This window comes from Lepisma saccharinum, chromosome 15 (assembly GCF_977018435.1).
Source record: "Lepisma saccharinum chromosome 15, izLepSacc3.1, whole genome shotgun sequence".
Taxonomy (NCBI): domain Eukaryota; kingdom Metazoa; phylum Arthropoda; class Insecta; order Zygentoma; family Lepismatidae; genus Lepisma; species Lepisma saccharinum.
The window spans coordinates 12,628,376-12,651,034 of record NC_139243.1 but is presented as its reverse complement, the minus strand read 5'-3'; the positions used below and the strand labels follow the sequence as shown (position 1 = coordinate 12,651,034).

General features: G+C 36.8%; 2 protein-coding genes across 2 annotated transcripts in view; one reads left to right on the top strand and one right to left on the bottom strand.

Annotated features, from left to right (window-relative positions):
- The window catches only part of LOC145999594 (ribosomal RNA-processing protein 7 homolog A), a 28,456-nt gene extending 15,404 nt beyond the window's left edge, over positions 1–13,052 (top strand). The window contains exons 5-7 of the mRNA XM_083136638.1: positions 4,496–4,661; positions 7,329–7,459; positions 12,727–13,052. Of these exons, the coding sequence (XP_082992764.1) occupies positions 4,496–4,661; positions 7,329–7,459; positions 12,727–12,812 (383 nt within the window). The 3' untranslated portion in view covers positions 12,813–13,052. The remainder of the gene's footprint in view (positions 1–4,495; positions 4,662–7,328; positions 7,460–12,726) is intronic.
- A 2,046-nt stretch (positions 13,053–15,098) lies between these two features.
- LOC145999401 (uncharacterized protein C16orf52 homolog A) lies at positions 15,099–22,612 on the bottom strand. Its single transcript, XM_083136350.1, has 3 exons — positions 22,333–22,612; positions 16,189–16,401; positions 15,099–15,409 (listed from the first exon to the last, which is right to left on the bottom strand). The coding sequence occupies exons 1-3, from the start codon at positions 22,433–22,435 to the stop codon at positions 15,222–15,224; spliced, it is 504 nt and encodes a 167-aa protein (XP_082992476.1). The 5' UTR covers positions 22,436–22,612; the 3' UTR covers positions 15,099–15,221.
- Positions 22,613–22,659: the final 47 nt, after the last annotated feature.

Sequence of the window (22,659 nt, the reverse complement as noted above, 5' to 3'; positions counted from 1 at the left end):
AAAATTTTCCCGGATATACATTTTTTATGTTGTTTCGAATGTTTTAGAAGCCTTTTCATTTTGCCTGTTTTGCCTATTTGGGACCCCACTGCCTGTTTTTAATTATGCCCTTTTTTTTCCTTTTTCAATCAAATTGGACCATTTTTTTTTTAAAAAAAAAGTATGTATATAAATTATTTTTCTCCCAAAGAACTTTGTTGGTATTTATTTTTCTTCTGTTTATTATGTGAAAAATGTTCGCCTTATTTAAGTAATATTGAACTCACACATGTTTCAACATTGCTGAAGGAGAAAAGTGTGAGAAAAAAGTATTTCATGCTGAGTTAGGATATTGCCTTTCGGTTAACATTTCCTTGTGCATGATTGACTGCTGAAAACCTGTTGCAGAGCATCTGCACAATTACGTCATCACGTCCAGCGTCCGTGTCAGGACGTTATTGACAAGAAACAGCACTAATGCCCAAGGGCCTTTGCATGGATTCCAAAATCAAGTTCTCTATCTTTAGTTTAGTTCTGCACTTTGGAGGGAAACAATCGTGTATTTGTCATCATGCCGAAATTTAGTGTGCCATTAAGTGGTAAGTTACATGCTTACGTGCGTGAATTTGGTGAAAATTGAAATGCTCTTCCCAATGTAGATTTTAACATTTTGCCAGAAATTATAGATAAAAGTAAGCGACTTACAAATGTGCCTTTTTTTTTGTTTATCTTGCCTTTTTTTCATTTTTAGTGCCTATTTTCCACATTATGAATGCCTTTTTGCCTGCCTATTTTAATGAAAGTAAATACCTGAACTTCCAGGCTCAAGTAATCACCCTGTAATTGTTTAAATAACACTGGGGAACAAAAAAATGATTTTATTTTGTGGCATAAAGTTTAATAACAGTTTCAGCACACAAAACAGCCGTGATTGCCAGTTCAGTTGTGTTCAGTTGAATTGACTGCAGTTATAAAAATAAACACACCATGGAAAATGTAGGAGGTAAAATTACTCCACGCTTTTCTTGGTACTATCAAAATTTGATAATGGGCTGAAATTCCCATTAAGAAACTTATTTATTTATTTGTAAATTGTTGCTAGGTAACTTGCGAAGGATTGCTGGGCAATATATCTCTTAATGTTGAATTTTGTAGTATAACTAAGCGAAATGTGTTTAATGTGAATACATTGGAAATATGAGTTCCTCACGTAGTAAGTGTTTCAATAACCCAAATGTTTTTTGCTATATATGTGGAATATATTGTCTATCATCACAGCGAAGAAATATCACGGATGTAGTGATAGATTTGTATCAGGCTTATTTTGCCAAAAATCTGGGACAACAGAATAAAAAATGGGTCCCACATATAGTTTGCAAAACTTGTTTGGAATCACTTCGTTATTGGGGCCAAGGTGGACGAAAGGGACTCAAATTTGGAGTGCCAATGACATGGAGTGAACCAAAAAATCATGTTAATGATTGCTATTTTTGTGCTGTGAATGTTAAAGGCATGAATAGATTCAAAAAGCGTAATTGGGTGTACCCTAATGTAGAGTCAGCAAAGCCGCCAATACTGCACAGTGAAAATTTACCTTTACCAGTATGTACCTTTTCGCAAAATATCGACGATGACGTTGAGATATCAGATGAAAGTGATAGTGACAATAAAAACGAAAGTGATTTTGAAGGATGTAGTTCCACACCGCAAGCATTCTCCCAAAGCGAACTGAATGATTTGATTCGTGACCTAAATTTATCAAAAAAATCATATGAGATTCTAGCATCGCGACTAAGAGAAAAACATTGTCTTCAGCCTGGTGTTACTGTAACATCATATAGAACAAGAGAACACAATATTCTTCCTTACTTTAGCGAAGGCAATGATCTTGTGTATTGTAACAATATTCCTCAGCGTTTGATGCTGTTAGGTCTATCAACATATCGCGCAGAGAATTGGCGTTTAATTGTGGACAGTTCTAAAAGAAGTTTGAAATGTGTATTACTACACAATGGTAATAAACATCCTTCAGTTCCTATCGGACACTCAACAAAGCTTAAGGAAGAATACCAAAACATAAAAAAGGTTTTAGAAAAAAATGAATATGCTGAACATAAGTGGCTCGTGTGTGTGGATTTGAAGATGGTGAATTTTTACTAGGACAGCAAAGTGGGTACACAAAGTATCCCTGTTTCCTATGTTTGTGGGATAGTCGTGCTAGAGAAAAGCATTGGACGATAAAAGTTTGGCCCCCAAGAGAAAATATTACAGTGGGAAAAGCTAATATCATTCATGAACCGCTGATAGATAGGGACAAAATCATCCTTCCGCCACTGCATATTAAACTAGGGTTGATAAAACAGTTTGTCAAGGCCTTAGATACAAGTGGTGATTGTTTCAAATATATATGCCACACTTTTCCAGAACTAAGTATTGAAAAATTGAAGGCAGGAATCTTTGACGGACCACAAATTCGTACACTTATAAATTATGCCAATTTTAAAACTTACATGTCTTACATCGAATCTGAGGCCTGGCTGAGCTTTGTGTCCGTCGTCAAAAACTTTTTGGTGAATCACAGAACAGAAAACTACCGCGATATAGTTGGAAATATGTTGAAAAATTTTGAGAAATTGGGAGCTAATATGAGTGTAAAGATACATTTTCTACATAGCCACACTGACAGATTCCCTGAGAACCTTGGTGATTTTAGTGAAGAACGGGGAGAAAGGTTCCATCAGGATATAAGGATAATGGAAGAAAGGTACCAGGAACGGTGGGATCGCCACGTGATGGCCGACTACTGTTGGAGCTTACAGAGGGATTGTCCTAAAAAGCAATACAGCAGGAAATCGTATAGAAAACGTTTCACGTAGTTTGTTACTTCATTGTGTACATATTTTCTTAATTATTATGATCATAGGCCTAAATTTATTTTTATAATAATGATTGTAATCACAAAAAGAAATATTAAATTGTTGTTGAAAGTTCATTTATATGTATATCTTGTTTCCACCATTTTGGTTTAGTTGCATTTATTTCATATATTAGAGCCAATTCAGGAAATATATTATTATATCATTATTCAGCAGCATGAAATTGCCCTAAATTAGCTCTCAAACACTGTGCCGCAATTTCTCTGTTCCCCAGTGTTATGTAAACATTAGGAATGATTGACTAAACCTGGATAAAATTTTATCAGCGTATCTTTTTGTTTTTTAATCAAATTTCAGTGCACATTTTTCTATCCATCATCCATATAGTATCGAAATAATGTGTAATTGTTGTTTTATGCCTTCCTTTATTTTGTAAATAAGGGCATTGTTTCTTCTGAACTAGTGTTAGATGTTAAACTGCAACATTGAGGTGCCAACTTCATATTCCTCCCAACTGATCTCTTTTTATTTTTTTTTTAGTGGGCAAAATCCATATAAACATGTTCTATCCTTTTATTTGCTGTCATTTAATATATATATAATATTAACTTACGTTTTGCGAGTATCTAGGTAACTCCTGCGACGTTTCAGGATGCAACTGCTCCCTTCCTCAGGCTGCTCACGTTTAGGTTATGTGTAAATCATAACCACGTCGAACTCTCCATAGGTTCAGGATATAGGATTGGTAAAAGGTGTATGGTTAAAAAAAATAAAAATCTAAAACCCATTACAGGTGCACGTCAAACTACCATGCCGTTTTCCCAATAAGAAACTGCTCCTTGCAATGTTAAAACTTTAAAACTGTGTATAGCCACGGTCCGCATGTGCTGCAATACTTCAATGTTTCCTCGTAGAGGAAGTACAAGGAGTTTCTAATTGGGAAAACGGCATGGTAGTTTGACGTGCACCTGTAATGGGTTTTAGATTTTTATTTTTTTTAACCATACACCTTTTACCAATCCTATATCCTGGACCTGTGGAGAGTTTGACGTGGTTATGATTTAAACATAACCTAAACTTGAGCAAGCTAAGGAAGGGAGCAGTTGCTTCCCGAATTGTCGCAGGGGTTACCTCGATACTCGCAAAACGTAAGTTAATATTATATATATATTAAACTTGTGAGTAATTCGCACAACCTTCATCATGAATGCTGTCATTTAATCTCAACAATGTTGAATAAACTTGCTTTGTTTGATTATAATGAAGAGTTGAAGAAAGAACATTTATTTATCAATATATGGAATTTATAGGATTGTTTGCAAAGTTATTAAAAAAAATACCCTGGTAAGTCAGGGAATTTGGTTTTGCCAAATGAACAGGCACTGTGATATTGCTAAACATAAGTATTGTCAACAAATATGATTCTTGTTAAAGAGAACACAAAACATGGGAACTTCAACTGCGTCCTCTTCGTCTTCTCTCAACCAGCGCTGATGATGATTCCGAGGTGGGATTGAAAGCTTCGAAAAACTCTTTAAAGTGTTTCATATCATGCTTTTCTTGTGCTTTGTGTTGTTCTGAGCAAGTATGTTGCCGGGATGTGACGTAAGAAATATAAATTCATTGTTTGCATATTACAGAATGGACTCTGGAATACAATCAAAGCATTCCAAATGCAAATCTTCTTCAGGAGGATATAGATAAATTCATGGAGGAATATGACAAGAGAGCTAGGGAGATAGTCGAAAAGGATAAACAGCTTACTGGTGCAGAGGGTGATGAAGGATGGATTACAGTAAACAGAAGGTAAAATTATTGTTTGAATGTTAGAGAAAATAGTTAATCTTTAGTGGATGAGAGCCTCTTCCAAACAAGCACTTCCCAGGCACGTGCTTTTCAAACATACCGCAAAGTACCAAAAAAAATCGTAGCTCAGCAAATTATCGTAGCGATAATAGATGATTTTTTTATTGACAGGGCCTTTAGCTGGGGTGAAATTTCTGATTTCCCATGACCAAATGCATAAAAAATCCCTGATCTGACAAATGGCTTTTTTGGAGTTTTTCAATAAATATGCCACGATCAATTACATAATTCCATGGATTTTCATTTCCTTGACTTTCCAGATTAGGACGGGACGCCTTGGATTATGATGTCTTGTTTGTTTTTCTTGATTTATGGTTTTTGAAAATAGTTTAAAGTATGTACCTCCCAATAATGAAAGTTGAAGGAAGAAGAAGAAAATTGATTTAAAAAAAAAAAAGAACGTTCACCATGCTCCTGGGTAGCCACCACAATAGAATGAAAAATGTAGTATGCAGCAGTGATACATTTCTATAATGATGCAAAGTTGTATGATATATTGTTTTGTGATTTGAGTATGTCATACCTTCATATGCATGTAAGGCCTCCCCGATGGCCCAGTGGTAGCGTCGTCGCCTTGTAATCAAGGGGTCCCGGGTTCGATTCCCGGTGGAGGCTCATAGTGGTTCGGATCCCACTTTAAACTGTAGGTTCAGTCCCGATTAGCCTTCCTGTGCATAAAGTGGACTTAAAACACCAAATCAATCAATCATATGCATGTAAATGATAAAAAAAGATAGAACTGAAATATCGTGTGTAGTTTTGAAGAAATTACGCATTCATTGCTGCCACATGGAGGTGGTAAATATAGCTACTGCTTGTCCACTGCAGGTTAATTTTCCATTATCTTTTACGCTTTACGTGTTCCAACAGTATGTTTCAAGAGGTGAGTGTAGAGTTGAAGCTTTCTTTTCAAGAAACAGAAGTTTTCTGATATTACAGGAACCAAATGATAGTATAGATTTCTGGGTGATGTGGTAAGGTAGTGGAGATATTGAGTGATGTCAAAGGATATTGATATGTGGTTTTGTGCATCTTCTGGTCTTATAGCCTTTTCCAATCCATTGTTTCTGCCACCCGCATAGTCCCCAGCTCTTATTTATTTTGGGCAGGAAAGAGGTTGATGGATTATTTGTAATTAATAGGGAGCGGAAGTTGATGAAATGTCATCTTTTTTCTGACATCTCGGACACGATGCCCATTAAATATACACAATATTACACTTCGTCTAGAACCCAAAGAAGGTAATTATAAAGTGCATTTTTTCCCGATTTTCAGCATTTTCCAGTCATTTTTCGCAATATTCAGTGTATTGTTTCATCATATTTTGTCACTTCTTTCATTTTGGTAATATTCTTGAGTCTTTTCACCAAAGTGAACGTAGGCCTATATATATATCTCGCAGGATTTATTTTTCTTTACAGTGCCACAGAAACACACCACACTACATCACCAGGCAAAGATGTGGAAAATTAACGCATTTTACACCAATTCTTTCTTTCATCTATGACTTTTCGTAAAATTGTTTTAAAATTATTCAGTTGTTTCCATTGGAAATCCTCGTTGCATATTTTAATTGAATGTGCATGTGGTATCATTTGGTGCATTTTTTAAATCAAGTTTAAATTTTGTTTAATTTCCTTTTCATTTCAATTTTTAACCTGAAATTAACGAATTTAATGGTCTTTTTTTGCATTCTTTAAGTCATTTTTTCCCATTTTTTAGGATATTCTATAGGTCATATACCTATATTTTTAGGCCATCAACTTCCGTTCCCTAGTAATTAACCTAGTTTTAAAAAGAGAAAAACATACATTTGAACTCACCTGATGATTTTTTAAAGTTTTTTTTGTGCGATACTTCTTGAAGGAATCTCCAGTATGAAATCCAGGTTTCATGTTGCATGTCCCACAGTAGAAAATGGTTTCTCTCCTTTCTCCTGCTGCCCTCTGCTGTGCTGTACTTGCAGCGTAGTTTTAAGTGTTCAGCATATTCTTGATTGTGCTCATTTTCATTACCTCAGACAGGGTTTAACCTTCCCAATGATTTGTCATCTATATTGGGAGACGATGACAGTGTTTGAACCAATGATTTTAGCTTTTTGAGAAGAGCAGGCCTTTCCACTGTTTCTGAGGTTTTTAAACTATCCTTTCCTTTTTTAATGTGTTGTGTTTGTCCTATGCAGGGCCATTTACAACCTGCATACCTGTCGAGGGGCTTTTTACATTCCCTTTTTTAATTTTGAGGTAAGAAGGGTTTTAGATAACGGGATTTTCCCCGCATACACTGAAGGTTGCAAAGTGGCCATGCACCCAAAATTTTAAATCAATCAATCAATCCCTTCTGCTGCAAACCATGACAAGATCCGACATAGGATCAGAAAGGGTTAAAGGTCTTAGAGAACTGCAGGTTCTTAATTTAAAACATGGGTGTAAAATGTCCCTTATGTTAAGATGTAGTCAGTATGGGAAAAACAATTTTATATTACCAGGCTCGTCAAAAATTGCAAGTGGTAAGATGTGGTGTGTGTGTGTGTGTGTGTGGGAGGGGGTTCTTATCCAGGGCAGAGTGCAGTTGAAGAAACAATTAATTCTGCCACTTTTGTTTCAGGGGGAATAAGCGTGGTTTCAAACGGAGTGAAGAAGTACTTGATAAAATAATGGAAATTGAGAAGAAGAAGAGAGCTAAAAAGGAGCTGAAGAATTTCTACACTTTTCAGATTAAGGAATCTAAAATAAAACGTAAGTAGAATTTATTTATATTTCGGAACCATTTTTTTACAGTGCTAACTGAAACTAATTCCCACGTAGGAGTGGGGATCATAATAAAATACGGTGTGTCCAGGAGAGAACTAATGTAAAATATACATCACATCTCTACGCACACTGGTTCGGATCCCACTTTAAACTCTAGGTCCAGTCCCGATTAGCCTTTCTGTGCATAAAGTGGGACAACAATTCAATCAATCAATACATCACATCTCTGAAAGTTCTGTATTTGTACATAATCAGAGAAGTTGAAAATGCTTTTTTTTTATGTCAAGCAGGGATTGCACAATAAAATTACAAGTGGTGGAGATCGAACCTATGACAGATGTGTAATTTTACCACAAAGCGGTTGTGCAAAACTACTACTCTACAGAACCCCCAAATTTGTAGTAAAATTACACATCTGTTATAGGTTCGATCCCCACCACCGGTAAAAAGAAAAATTTCACCTGAAGAAGAGTGTTGTGGTGTTAGAATAAGTATAGTTATAGGCTAATGTAGAACAATTATTCCATTATTATAATATTCAGAGAATTATAAGTTTGCTTGGTGAGTGAAATACTGTAACCAGAATCTTGGTGAATATTTTCAACGATGCACATCTACGAGGGCCGTACCGAAAGTAATGCAAAGTGGTCATAACCTCTTTATTAACTGATGTAGATCGTTCAAATTGCACATGTAGTTGGAGTGACTCTTCCTCTATACAAACCATCTACTCAACATCGTCTCCTTTTAAAGTGATTCATTTGCGCCATCGTTGAACCCAACTCTAGAATCCTCTTTGAAAAAAGTCCGGTGTGCACAGTCCGACATCCACATATGGCTACAGAATGTGTACGGAGATGACACCATTGACAAGAGCAATGTGCACACGTAGATAAAGAAGTTTACAGAAGGGGAAACCAGCATTGAAGACAAACCACACAGTGGGAGACCATCAACTGCGACCACTGACACGAATCGTCAGCGAGTGGGTGAGTTGATTGCGCGTCATTGTCCTTGATTTCCTGGAATGCGGCCGTACCATCAACAGCAAGCCGTACATTGAGGTACTCCATAAGCTTAGAGAATCCATTAGCAGGAAGAGACTGTGCAAGAACCTGAAAGCGATCCACATTCACCATGACAATGCACAACCACACATCTCTTTGGCATCAAATCAGGTGATCGGCAAAATGGGCTGGTCCGTGGTCCCCATCCACCATACAGCCAGATCTGGCACCCTCAGTCTTCTACTTGTTTGGTCCCATAAATGACAGTCTTCGGGGATAACAATTTGATGACACAGATGATGTGAAAATGTCTGTGAAGAAGTGGATGTTGGACAGTGCCCACCGGTCTTTTTTCAAAGATGATTCTAGAGTTGGGTTCAACAATGGCACAAATGCATCACTTTAAATGGAGACTATGTTGAATAGCTGCTTTGTATAGAGGAAGAGTCATTCCATGCCAAATCAACACAGATATGTGCAATTTTTAACATGACCATCTCCGATTTTCATGAAATTTGGGGAGTTGAAACTATGCATAGAACTTAGTAACTATGAAAATTTTTAGTCTCGTGCATCTTGTAATTGTTAAAATATTCAAGGTCAAAGTTTGCAGAAATTGCCTTTTTTGAGCCCGCTTAGCTATACTAAATGTGCTGTAACTCCGCCACTATTTTGCCTAGGAAGCTCAAATAAAGCTTATTGTACAGGGAATTGAACAAGCTTTCCAGTGATATATAACAAGCCTACCTTTAGATAAAAATATAATTTTGTCACGTGACCTTGACTTTTGACCTTGAATATCTCAAAACATGTCATCACCAAAAATCGTGAAAAAAATATATTTTGTCCCTCATGCCATACTATAAAACATATCAAAATATGATTCTGGGACTGCAATGGGATCAGAAGATACAAAATAATATGTGTAACTATGTGACTGATAAAAGCCCCATTACATGAACTATGAAGAGTCAAATGTCCCTTAACACCCCCTACAAAATGTGAAGGAGTTATCCTGGGTATAATTGGTCATAAAAGAAATAGGTTAGGCACAGGGAGATCCCTAGCCGTGTGTGTCAAGCGCAGATCCGGCATATTGTTGACCGCCATATTGAATTCAACGCTAAAATTTCAAAGGAAAGGGGGTGATGTGATATATCAAATGAGGCTAGAATTTCACGAGAAATGAAGTGATGAAAGGTTTATCCAACATATATTTAACCAGCAAAAATTTATTACAGCATGCTTGTAACCATTTTCTCCTTTTCGAGGTGTTAAAAACAAAGCATTGGAATGCTCCTAACATGTTAGGAACTCATCGAGATCACGCTGACATCTTAGGAGAGAAAGAAGTATACGCACCATTGCATATGATTTTAATCAGCTACATTCACCAAATAGTTGAATAGTGAAGAATATTGGGAAAAGTATCTCAAACAATTACGTGATACTTCCTTTGGAATGAAAAATTCTTCAGTGACGAGGCAAATTTTTATTTTCACGGTGAAGTTAATAATATGCAATACCTGTGATTTGCTCAGTCGAATGGTTGTTGCTGGTAAGCTAATTATGTGGTATAATGTATGGCGAACGGAAATGGTTGGTCCATATTCAACAACGGAATCTTAAATGGTGAGGGCTTCTTGGATTTGTTAAATGAACAGGTTTATTTACCCTTGCTTACGGGATATGGCACTTTTCGAGAGTTTTGAAACAGGACAGAGTGTGACCACACTATGTGGACATTTTCGCAATTTCTTCATGGTAATTTTCTAGGTAGATTGATGGGCACACGGGGATCTATTAAAAGGCCTGCACATTCCCCAGATCTAACATCTTAGGAGGACTTTTACCTTCAGAAACATTTGAAGAGAATGGTGCCTGCACTAAAAGTCCCTGATATTGACCATCTGAGAGAAGGCATAGTTGCTTGCGATGTTGTTGCACATGCTACATTACCAAATGTTCTATGCGAGTGTGAGAGACGTCAATGAGTGTGCTCACAGGAGCATTGACAACATTATAATGTGCATATATCGTAACTGAAAGATATGTGTATAACTTTTTGCTGGCGTAAGATACGTTGGAAAATCCTTCGTCACTTCATTTCTCGTGAAATTCTAGCCTCATTTGATATATCACATCACCCCCTTTCCTTTGAAATTTTAGCGTTGAATTCAATATGGCGGTCAACAATATGCCGGATCTACGCTTGACACATACGGCTAGGGATCTCCCTGTGCCTAACCTATTTCTTTCCTGACCAATTATACCCAGGATAACTCCTTCAGATTTTGTAGGGAGTGTTAAGGGACATTTGACTCGTCATAGTTCATGTAATGGGGCTTTTATCAGTCACATAGTTACACATATTATTTTGTATCTTCTGATCCCATTGCAGTCCCAGAATGATTTTTTAATATGTTTTATAGTATGGTATGAGGGACCAAATATATTTTTTTCACGATTTTTGGTGATGACATGTTTTGAGATATTCAAGGTCACGTGACAAAATTATATTTTTATCCAAAGGTAGGCTTGTTATATATCACTGGAAAGCTTGTTCAATTCCCTGTACAATAAGCTTTATTTGAGCTTCCTAGGCAAAATAGGAGCGGAGTTACAGCAGATTTAGTATAGCTAAGCGGGCTCAAAAAGGGCAATTTATGCTAACTTTGACCTTGAATAATTTAACAATTACAAGACGCACGAGACTAAAAATTTTCATAGTTACTAAGTTCCATGCATAGTTTCAACTCCCCAAATTTCATGAAAATCGGAGATGGTCAGGTCAAAGGCTGTGTTGATTTCGCATGGAATGACTCGGAATGTAGTTGAACATTTGCAATTTGAACTATCTACATCAGTTAATAAAGAGGTTATGACCACTTTTGCATTACTTTCGGTACGACCCTGGTACTAATGTAACATTAGTGTTTAGTTATTTCTTGTGGACCATTCCAAGATACATTTTGAAAATTTTAATCCTATTGGAAATATTAACTTCATGACCTCATGAAATTTGTAATCAGCTAAGGATTGATGTTGAGGCATTCCATGTGAAAGTAGACAAACAAGGTTAATTCTATTTTTATTCTAAGTATTGCTTATGATAGGAACTTTAAGGGAAAACTATGTACACATTTGACATGAAAACAGACATGCAATTAACAATAAGGGCAATGAACTAAAAATTACACATCTTATACATCATCACTAGGGAGGAAGTAAACAAATATGTTATTTTTTAAGGTCCTAAGGAAATAACTTAAAAAATGAATGTAAATTTGTCTGAATGTCAGACTCGTTACCATGGAATTGCCCATGTATGATTTGAGAAGCTCCTCTTGACCAGTATCAGTTACAAAAGTATTGTGGAATCACGAGTGAATGATTACATGAAAGCCTTTGGTTAGATGTGAAACGAAAAAATATCACGTGTATAGTGTGACCACAAACAAGAACCTTGGACTAAAATTCTTCGTACACCTTCCCCTTCAAGTTGGGCCATAAGGAAGCATGCTCCACTCTGCCCCTCCCTTCCACGAGGGAGTACAATGCAGGAAGTTGCGGGTCTGCGCAGGTTCTTTTTTCATGTGGTTCCACTACAGGAGTGATATATTCAGTAGGGCATCTGAATCCCATGTAGGAGGCCCAAGATTGATTTCTACGTTTAGTAAACTTGGGTTGGGATTTTCCCTGTGCACCTCCAGTCAGGGTACCTGGCGGCAGTCTGGAGAAGCATGATGCTTATCATATCTCCTCCACTGGCAAATATTGAGAATGTGGCCTACTTGTATACACTCTGTGTGTCTTCGTGACACAGTGTAATACACAGAACAGGATTGTACAGTCATGGACACTTCTGCGTTGTAACAATCACATTGACTTTCAATGAATTTGTTACAACCCATAAGTATCTGTGCCCAGTTGAATCCTGATTTTACATACATTCAAAATAACCGTAGCATTAATAGAGGAACATTTTGCATTTGCCTGTTTCTTATTTATGCAATTACTTATTTTTTATGTGCAGCTCTATACCTCCACATCACTCCATATACCTTCATGGCATGTGTGTACACACACAGGGGTACCTTTACCTTTTCACTTATTTTTTAGCATGAGGAACCATGTTTCACGTCCATATATTTTTATATTTTCCCTGACAAAACGTGAAATTTGTGCATATTCCCCTGTATATTCTGAGGTTTCGAATTAACCATTAAAAATTTTATCTTGCAGATATAGTGGAATTACGCCAAAAATTTGAGGAGGACAAGAAAAGAATAGCAATGCTGAAACAGTCAAGAAGATTTAAACCATTCTGAGCTGTTGTGTTGTCGTGCGATTGGCTGACAGTGTAAAATTTTTAAGTTATGAACACTTCTACAGCATAACCAACAATCATTTTTGTGGAATGTGAATTTTATGTTAATGCATCATGGACTATTGTGACAGGTTATGTCACACTGAAGTTGCCAAAGTGACATTATATCAAGTTATTCCTCACATAAATGCATATTTTTGATAGACTAATTGGTTAAAATAAATGTGTGTTTTTTTTTACATTTACTTTTTGTAATTTTATGTAGATCATGAAAATAATGAACGTGTTAATATTAGATGCATTTTGACTGTCTGCGGCAACATACTGCACTTATGTGAAAGAAGAGAAATGCAGACAAATAAGTAACATCACCAACACAAATTCATCAATTCCGTGTACAGAAAACCATACTGTGGCACCCAGTTCATCATGCAAAATCCAACTCACCACCACCACCACACACACAAGCAGAAATCTGGAGTGTGGCTTAACTATAGCAAAGACCATTTACACGTGCTAAGGTGAAATGATGCAATGTCACAGAGATAGGAAGAGTAACGGACATACCAAGCTACAACTACCACAAGGTGTGCAAAAGCACAATCACAGTTCATACACCGGAGCTGCATTGTATAAGGCCACATGCCATTGCCAGCTCGACTACATTGGCAGGACCATCCAAACAGTACAAGTACTCAGAATTGGTGCAAACATCAAAAACCTGGTCTTGCATGGCACCACAGGGCATACCATCTCTGCCGGCCTTGGCAGAGTGGTTAGCACATTGCACTACAACGCTAGAGGTTCCAGGTTTGAATCCTGGCTGGGGCATGGGTGTTTGAGAGTGCCCAATCATCACTCATCCTCATCTTCGCGATTAGCCAAAATTGTCAGAAAAGTGAAGTTAAATAAGTCAAATGAATCACAGTCCTCCACCCAACAGGCTCCCTCACGAAGAAACTTGCACCGACACCAGACAAGCATATCCCACCTAGCACCATGTACTCTGAAACACCCCAGACAGAAAGAAGAAGAAACAGATCTGATGCAGAAACTCCCAAAGACCCAACACACTCCACATCCAGTGGCGTATTCTGAAAATTTGACCTGGTTTACAGCAACAATTCTTGCTAAATAAGGAAAAACTAGTACTCACTTTTATCCGCGAAGGTGTTTTTTTATCTTTTTCGATTAATTTCAGTGGCCACTGCCACCATCCTCGTTGGAACTTGCTGTACTGTTGCTTTGCGGACCTCTTTTGTTTGTAGTCTCGGCCTGTGTCGTCTGCTATTTCCGGGCGATAACTGTTGTAGTAGGGGAATCCAAGTGTGGTGCGCTTGCCCGCTATCGAAGTTTAGCTCGTGCGGGAAGTGCATTATGGCGTGCGTTTCCTTGATTTTGGTGTCCACGAGCATGTGGGCAGTGGGTTTGACTTGAACCTTTTGAATTTTATGGCTATTGTACTTGATATGTTTAGCATGACCAGTAGTGGGTTGTGCTTTTTCCGCATCTGCTACGTGCTGTTTAATTCTTTCATTGACAGATCTGATGGAACAGCTTCGCGGATAAAAGTGAGTACTAGTTTCTCCGTATTTATATACTACCGCGTCTCTCTTTTCCCAATTATGAACAATTCTTGCTTATTGTACATATTTCTTACATATTAATTAGATACAGTAAAACTCGTTAATCTGGACCGGCAAAAATAAAAAGAATATGGGTATCGCATATGTATGTACTGCATTGTACGCACAGTATTGCTTTACATTTTACTCTACTGTATAGTGTATTTAGGCGTATGCCCTTTAAATACATCATAATAAAAATGTTTTGTTGCTATAAACGGAGTTTTAATGCACTTTCTACTGTTTTTTTTAGGTTATTTCAGTTAATCCAGACTTATTTCTCCTCCATTAGTTGGGATTAACGAGGTTTTACTGTATAACGGAAATAAAAATACCAATGCAAGTAAAACTAAGGCAAAAGTACAACTACTTCAAATTTTCCAGCAATTTCTGTTACATGAATAAAGTTGATTTACCGGCGATATACCAGGTAACGTGTGAGAATACGCCACTGTGCACATCCAGCAGAACTGCTGGAATAAGAACTTTCATCAGCCAAACATAAGAGTATGTAACCTATGTAAATGAAGGCAGTGAACCTTCAAAATTAACCGGTTGCAAGAACATGGAACATTCTCCATACAATATTTTGTATTTGTTAACTTCTGTCCGAGTTTAGCTGTAGAGTACCTGAAAATTAAATAACAAATAAACTTGAAAACTTCTATTAACAAGTTTATTTTCTACATATTACAATATGTACATACAGAATGATCCATTTATACATCACGTTACACACATTTTCCACTTAATTTACAAAAATGCACAACATAAATTATAAAGCTTTAGAAGTGTGGCAGGCACACTTTTCCTGCAAAGAGTTCAGATATAACCGTTATCCACAACGCTAGCACAAAAAGAATGTATGATGTGCCCACTTGATAACTGTTAGGCAACTGATATGGCTGCCCACCAATTTCTTCAACATGGAATCCAATTGGAAAGATCACTGCTGCCAAGCAAAACAGCACCACTGGAAATAAAGTATTAGATTTATTAATATATATTGCTGAAATGACATTATTTGTATCAAGAACAAGGTGATATAATAATAACCTGTGGCTATAAGTGTAACTTGGTGGGGGCAAGAGGGGGCTATTGCCCATCCTCCCCCCTGCAAGCTTATTGAAACTTCAATTTACTTTTGTTAACCTCCTGGAACACAAGGAGCAAAGTAATAATATTTGTAACTAACAATTAATTAGCAAATAATCCTGAATGCTATCTTTATCAGATGCAAAACTTTTCAAGTTTGAGAACATGGCAAATATAATGAAGACAAAAAAAGTCCAAATTTGCATTCTTTTGCAACTTACTAGCATTAAAAAAATAAAACTTTCTGGCAATATTCAACATCAGGTCCCTATCTATAGGATTTTTGGACTGTGAAATAGTATTACAGTAAAATCTCGTTAATCCAGACCCCGATAAGCTGGACTAAATTTAGGCAGGCAAAAAAAAAAAGCAGAATGCAAGATTTTAAATGTTGCTAGAAGTCAACAATCGCATTTGTGATATTGTTCCATTACGGATTCCATTATATTGCTCTATGTTTTACTGTACTGTATAGTGTACTTAGGCCTATGCCCTTTACACCACAATAAACAGTTTTGTTGAAAACTGAGTTTTAATGCACTTTCTACTGTTCTTTTAGGTTATTTCAGTTATTCCGGTCAACTTATCCCCCTAATTAGTCCAGAGTAACTAGGTTTTACTGTAGTAAGTTGAGCAAAAATGAAATAAAATACTCACTTGCTGCAAAACCAACCCATTGTGCATATGGCACAACATTCTGATCCCAATGTGAAGAAGCCAGTAATATTATTGTTGTTGTAATGCATATACACCCAACAAAAATGCATATCAAAGTAAGCAGCCACTCAGGTTGGAGATCTGGTGTGAAACACATCTGGGGTCTGTTGTATAAAGTCATGCATGTCCACATTAGACCTAGTCGAGTATCCCCTGAAATTAGAAATATTCATTCATGAATAAGTATTGAAGATATGAAAAAAATAACTCGTGGCTCTACAGCCTGTAAGGGTGGCCTATCTCCCTCCCACAACCCTACCTATGTGCAGATCTTCAACCAGTAATGGGGTGATGTGAGGTCAGCACATCGAACCCCCAGCCATTATAGGAGATATTCGTGACCGGGTTGCACTTGTAGCTCCCCAATTGCCTCACGATGGTGGGTTGCCACCCATCCTATACACAGGTCGAAACCCCAGAGACTGAACCTATTCCGGTTAAGAATGTGACCCAATATATCAAATTACTTGGAGCATATCATATCTTTTGTCAACATATTTTATAATTGGCATTACTAACAGTGATGGTGCCAGCCTGAAGCAAGTGGGGGGAGGGGGGGCTACAGATTTCGGTTTCAGTAGCATATCCAAGAGTCACTTTGCAATTTGTCGAAAGCTAAAGCTATATTCTTCAGGTTCTGTAATATTTCTTCGGTAAAACGTTAAATGTGTGCATCCATAACTTTTGATATTATGGTTTGGTCAATAAAAAATTTAGACCTATCTCTTGTCATTAAAAAATAAATTATTTCTTATGAAGTGGATGGCATGTAGACAAAGAAAGTTAAGAGAATTTCTCGTTTGTTGGGTGACTTGAGTCTCAGTATTAAATTCTAGTTGCTTTTAAATTGGATTTCAGGCAGGAAATACAGGTTCGATTCCTGCCATGGGTGATATCGGTTGTCATCGATAGGTACCTGGGGGAGGGGGGGGGGGTGGTAAAGACAGCCAGAGCACAATGCTGATCACATCACCTCCACTATAGTAGATATCAAGAATGTGTATATCCCTACCTCTACACCCCCTATGTGCCTTCATGATATAGTGCAATGCACAGGAGATAACTTTACCTATTATTAACCTGGATTTGAATTGGTGCAAACATAATTAATAATTTATTCAAACTTTTCATCTTTGGAGCTACAATTTTAAAAAATATACCATAGTTGTTAATTACAACATGTCAAGTAAATAAAAATAATTTACAAATGTCTAAACCTCAGTATCTGTGCTGTAAAACCTACCTTTTTAAACAATAATTTGGAATGGTGCAAATATAATATAAGGTACTCCAATATGTTTTACCAGTTGTCCGTCAATATGTAGTTAGTTACATAAATGTTAGAGACCCTTCACATTTCAACAAAATAATGAAACTAAGACTACGTGCCATGTTGGTATATTTTTTAATACTTAACATGTTGGGTATTGTACACTAACAACAAAACAAAGTATTAAAATAATCAAAAAAATATGATATTTTTTTTCATCATTTTAACACTGATTAAATCATTTTCAACCCTGCTAGAAATTAGAGCCCAACCTTAATATCCTCTTCATATGTAGGGCCACCGCTTCCAAATGCTCATATTCGACTACAAGTAATCAAAATTAGTCACTAAGACAGTACTGCATAAATGACAATCAATTAATATGTAGGCCTATGCCTACGAGCAACAAGATTGCCAAAGCATGCTGATTTTTGAACAGTATGCAATATTTTCTTACTTGGATTTGTATTAACCCTACAGCGCATGGCGTTGCCATTTGGCTACATCAACTTTACTGCATCATAGTTATGTCATCTAATCGCTAGATGGCAGTTGTATGGCTTCTTTTTATTCTCTGAAATATGAGTTTGCCGTTTGTAGCACTAAATGTCATGAATTGAACCTAAAGGCTCATTAATGTTAAATAATGTACTATGACCACGTTAGTCAAGGTTATGGTTATTTTTAGTATTATTTAGTATTTTTATGTACAATAAAATGACATTTTCTTCTTTCCCAAAAAATACACAAAATAATTTTGAAGGTTTCAAGTTCACTTTATGTGACTGGATATGTAGCAACAATTCATTTGGTTGCTATTGTTACGATAATAACCTTGTTTCCAAATGGCAACATTATGCAGTCAGGGCCTTTTACAGTTCGAATATACCAGGTGGTTATAATTAAAGTGACGGTGTTCAGAGTGGTACAGCACGGGCTGTAATGAGAGTAGCAGTCTGAAACTTCGTAGATATGCTAATGAAGCAATGCGCTCGCGAATTATGCCAAAAAAAAGATAGTTCCAATTCTCGCCACCAGGGTAAAAAACGGCGCTGTAAGCAGTCAAAACGTGGAATTTTCCATAACTCTGACGTCAAAGTCGGTGAAATTGCCTAACCATTGTGTGAGCTCCCTGGTTGTTGTTGGTGACGCTTGTTGCTTTTTCCTTTAGTAATGTTCATGTAATTCGAATAGTGAAATTGTAGCGATATTTTATTACAAAGAGTATTGTTTTCTGCGATTTATAGTGTTTTTCCTGTAACTATACCAAGTTTTGACTGCTTACAGCGCCATTTTTTACCCTGGTGGCGAGAATTGGAACTATTTTTTTTTCTTCATAATTCGCGAGCGCATTGCTTCATTAGCATATCTACGAAGTTTCAGACTGCTACTCTCATTACAGCCCGTGCTGTACCACTCTGAACACCGTCACTTTAATTATAACCACCTGATACTTGTTGCCAAGTGGTAACATGATGCAAGAAGCAAGAAGTGGCAGCTGTAGCCAGCCGCAGTAAGTAAAGTATTGTAGCACAATTGTACTGCTTCCTGTGAGCATCAAATGTGGTGGCATCGCGTGATTTGTAGTTTTGGGAGTTTGCTGAAGATTGGAGTTCTATCTAGCTGTGTGTGTTCCAGGACAATAGAGCAAAGTGTTGACAATACGAGGGGAGGCTGATAAGTATTGAGCCTTGCAAATCGTTGTCGCTTTAGGTCTTTTTTCCAGATGGGGGAACAGATAATAGTCAAATGGAGAAATTCATGGACACTCCACCCAGATTTCATGTGACCATGCTGAAAGGCACCATGTATTACATGAAGACCACAGCTACAAACTGATAGTAGCTCTGGATCTTCTTCATCTGAAACCAGATGTTTAAACAATTCATGGAGAAAAGCCCAATTTACATTTGGTCCATCCATTGACACTTGAACCATTTTTTGAACAGGCAGAGACGGCAAAGCTTCTAGAAACTTCCCGAGAAAATCTTTGGCTGTTACATGATCCAAAATTACTGAGGTGAGGTACCGGGTGGACACTTTATTATCAACTATATTCCAGTACCTCAAAACAATGTCCATCTGTTCACGCTGAACAATCTTATTCAAAGGTTCATCAAAGCACACAACAAAGGAGGAACTCAACAAAATATCGTCTTTAAGAGAATTTGTAAAATATGGTGCTAATCCATACAAAATTAAATATGACACTTTCGTAGGACCAAGGGTAAACTGCTGAGCAATCTTGCTATCTTTAAACATCTTCTTGAAAATGTCTCCTAAGCCTGCCTGAAAATTAAAGGAACACTGGCCCATGACTATTTTTAGAGTCCACATAATTTCTGCTGCTCTTACATCTTCATTCATAACAAAATTTTGCAAAGTAGATTTTGGTTCACTTGTTGAAGGAACTGAAAGTGTTGACTCTTCTAACTCACTTTTTACTGCAGCACTAGAAGGTTTATTTTGGCCATCAAACTTTGTGCTTGGTAGGAAATAATTTTTCACAGATCGATGCAACTGAGCTTCAATATTTCGTGCAGCACTTTTTGAATGACTTACTATAGCTTGACGTCCCCTGTTACTAATTTCAAACACTTTTTTACAAGTTTTACACTTTGCTTGTGTCCCACTGTCCTTTACATCCTCTAGCCACTTAGACCACTCTGGGTTGACACCTGGATCAATCCACCGGGGATTAAAACTAGTGTAAAAAGTAGACATAATTTTCCTGAGCCTTTAAATACCAACTCTACAAATATCCTGCAAGAAAAACATGCTTTAGAATTGGTAATATTATGAGCGACAGTGATAATGACAGGAACAAAACAAGCCTAATCTAAAATGAAGAAGTGAGGAATGCTAGTACGTAATGGTACGTTCGTGACAGTTGCAAGTGCAAGTGTGATACACCATTCGACTGGCCTTCACCTCATGATATTCAATTTCTGGCATATCTGTCGAGAAAACTATTTCACTACATGATATTAATGTAGATCTGCTGGTCCTACAAGTAATTCCATTTTACACATATGTGAGCTTTTGAGGCATGTAAAAATTCACATGTCATGTCATGACTATAACAATAGTCGAACATGATCAAAAACTTAAAATATGAACAGTACATAATTCATATATGGCACTAGTAAGTAAATATTTAAAATTCTGTTTTAAATGCAGTAAATACACAAACAACAATATTGTACACAAAAGATGGCAGGAAATAAATATTTCCCTAAACAGGACACTCTATTTTTTTACTATTTTGTAAAAAAAAAGGAAGAAAAAACTTAAAACTACTCCCTAATAAGGGAAATCAGATGAACACTGGTTAACTTTGGACATCAGATTATCTTTATTATGCGTTTTCCACATCTTGAAATATATTTTACGTCATGTAAAAGATCGAAATTGGCTAATTAAATTTTAAAAAGTGCAAAATTTATGAGGGTATACATACACTTGGTCACCAGCCCTGGAATCACATTTAAAAACAAGAAACTGACAAACAAATAGATACGAGTTCCTTGCTGAAAGAGAAATGCTACAACAGCCTGGATTATCCACAGACAGGAGCATATTATAATCCCTCAGTTTTGCTTCATGGGGAACCATTAATCAATTACAAGATTTTCCCTGAGATTTGTATTTCTTTCAAATTCCCTGAGATTTCCAGGTTTTCCACGTGTGTGGGAACCCTGACTTTGAACTAGTCAAAATGGATTTCTTCATTTTTACAGAAGAAGCTACTTATGCAAATCACTTTCTGTAGCATTGTTGAAGTTCCCAAATGTATTTTCTGTCATAGTTTCATCTTTTTTAGCGATAATTCATGTTTATATGTATAAAAATGTACTTCCCCTACGAGAACTGGATGTTCTGTGCATTTGATGATGTAACACCCTGTCACTGTTTCCAACCACCCCATTTTTTATTCAAGATGACGTGACCCCAAATTTTAGCTATGCTTGCCTAACCTAACCTTACCATGAATGGTTCTGGGGTTATCCGTGAATGGTTTGTGGGGCTACCCATGCATGGTTCTACGACCCCAAATTTTAACTAGGCTTACCTAACCTAACCTTGCCGTGAATGGTTATACGACCCCAAATTTTAGGTATTAGCAAAATTTCAAAACGGGGGAAAAAAATAAAATTAATAACACAGAAGTAGGTACTTTTTGGTTTAGAAGGTTGGAAACACAGCATACCCACTCCAAATCGACAAAACACAAGCACGACGATCCAGAACGCTCGCGCCATATTGTGTGTCACGGAAGCGAAAAAAAAGGAACAACAATAATTACTCGTATATGAAATATTGAAATTATTTTCGTTAGAAATTCATAATTACACCTTATAGAATGTTCCGCAATGCAGAATAAGTAAGTAGCAATGTTAAGAAGGACGAAATAAATGAGTTATAGGTGTTTTGACTAGATCAAAGTAGTAATTAATTTTGTATGTACTTGTTCTGGCAGGTCCAGCCCTAAGGACAGGCACTACTGAGGCCATACTTCAGGGAGACCACGTCAGATAAAAAAACATGAAAAAAATGAGTGTGTAACATGATTAATTCGGAACTTGTGCTATTTAATAAAAAACAACTGGAATTACTCAGGCATACGTGGAATTTCACGTTAAGGGGTCAATTTCGGGACCAAATATCTCGGTTGTTGTTTTCGTATCTTTAAACATATTTTTACATGAAACAGTGGACCTTATCGATATAAAAACAACGTAATTTGTCATCGAGACTCCAGATTTTTCTTATTTTTCTGTAGATATTTCTGTATTTATATAAAACGAACTTACCTCCAACATCAGTTACGATCCAGTCTGGCATTGCTAAACTAACCACTGCAAATACATTGGCTGCTGTAAACAATACCCCTGATATTATTGTTAATTTATCCATGTTGCACTTCAATTGTGTATTATGTTTGCTAGTTTTTCTGTATTATCATTTTGGTTAAATACGGGTAGATTAAATAATCCATAAAGGTCCCACTGTTACAAAATAAGCACATATACATTTCTACACTTTATCCACTTTTCTCGGTTACTTGTTGTCATGTTGTTTTCGTTTGGTTTAGGTGAGTGCAAGTGTTGACATGTGATGGCGAAAGAAAATACTCCCTG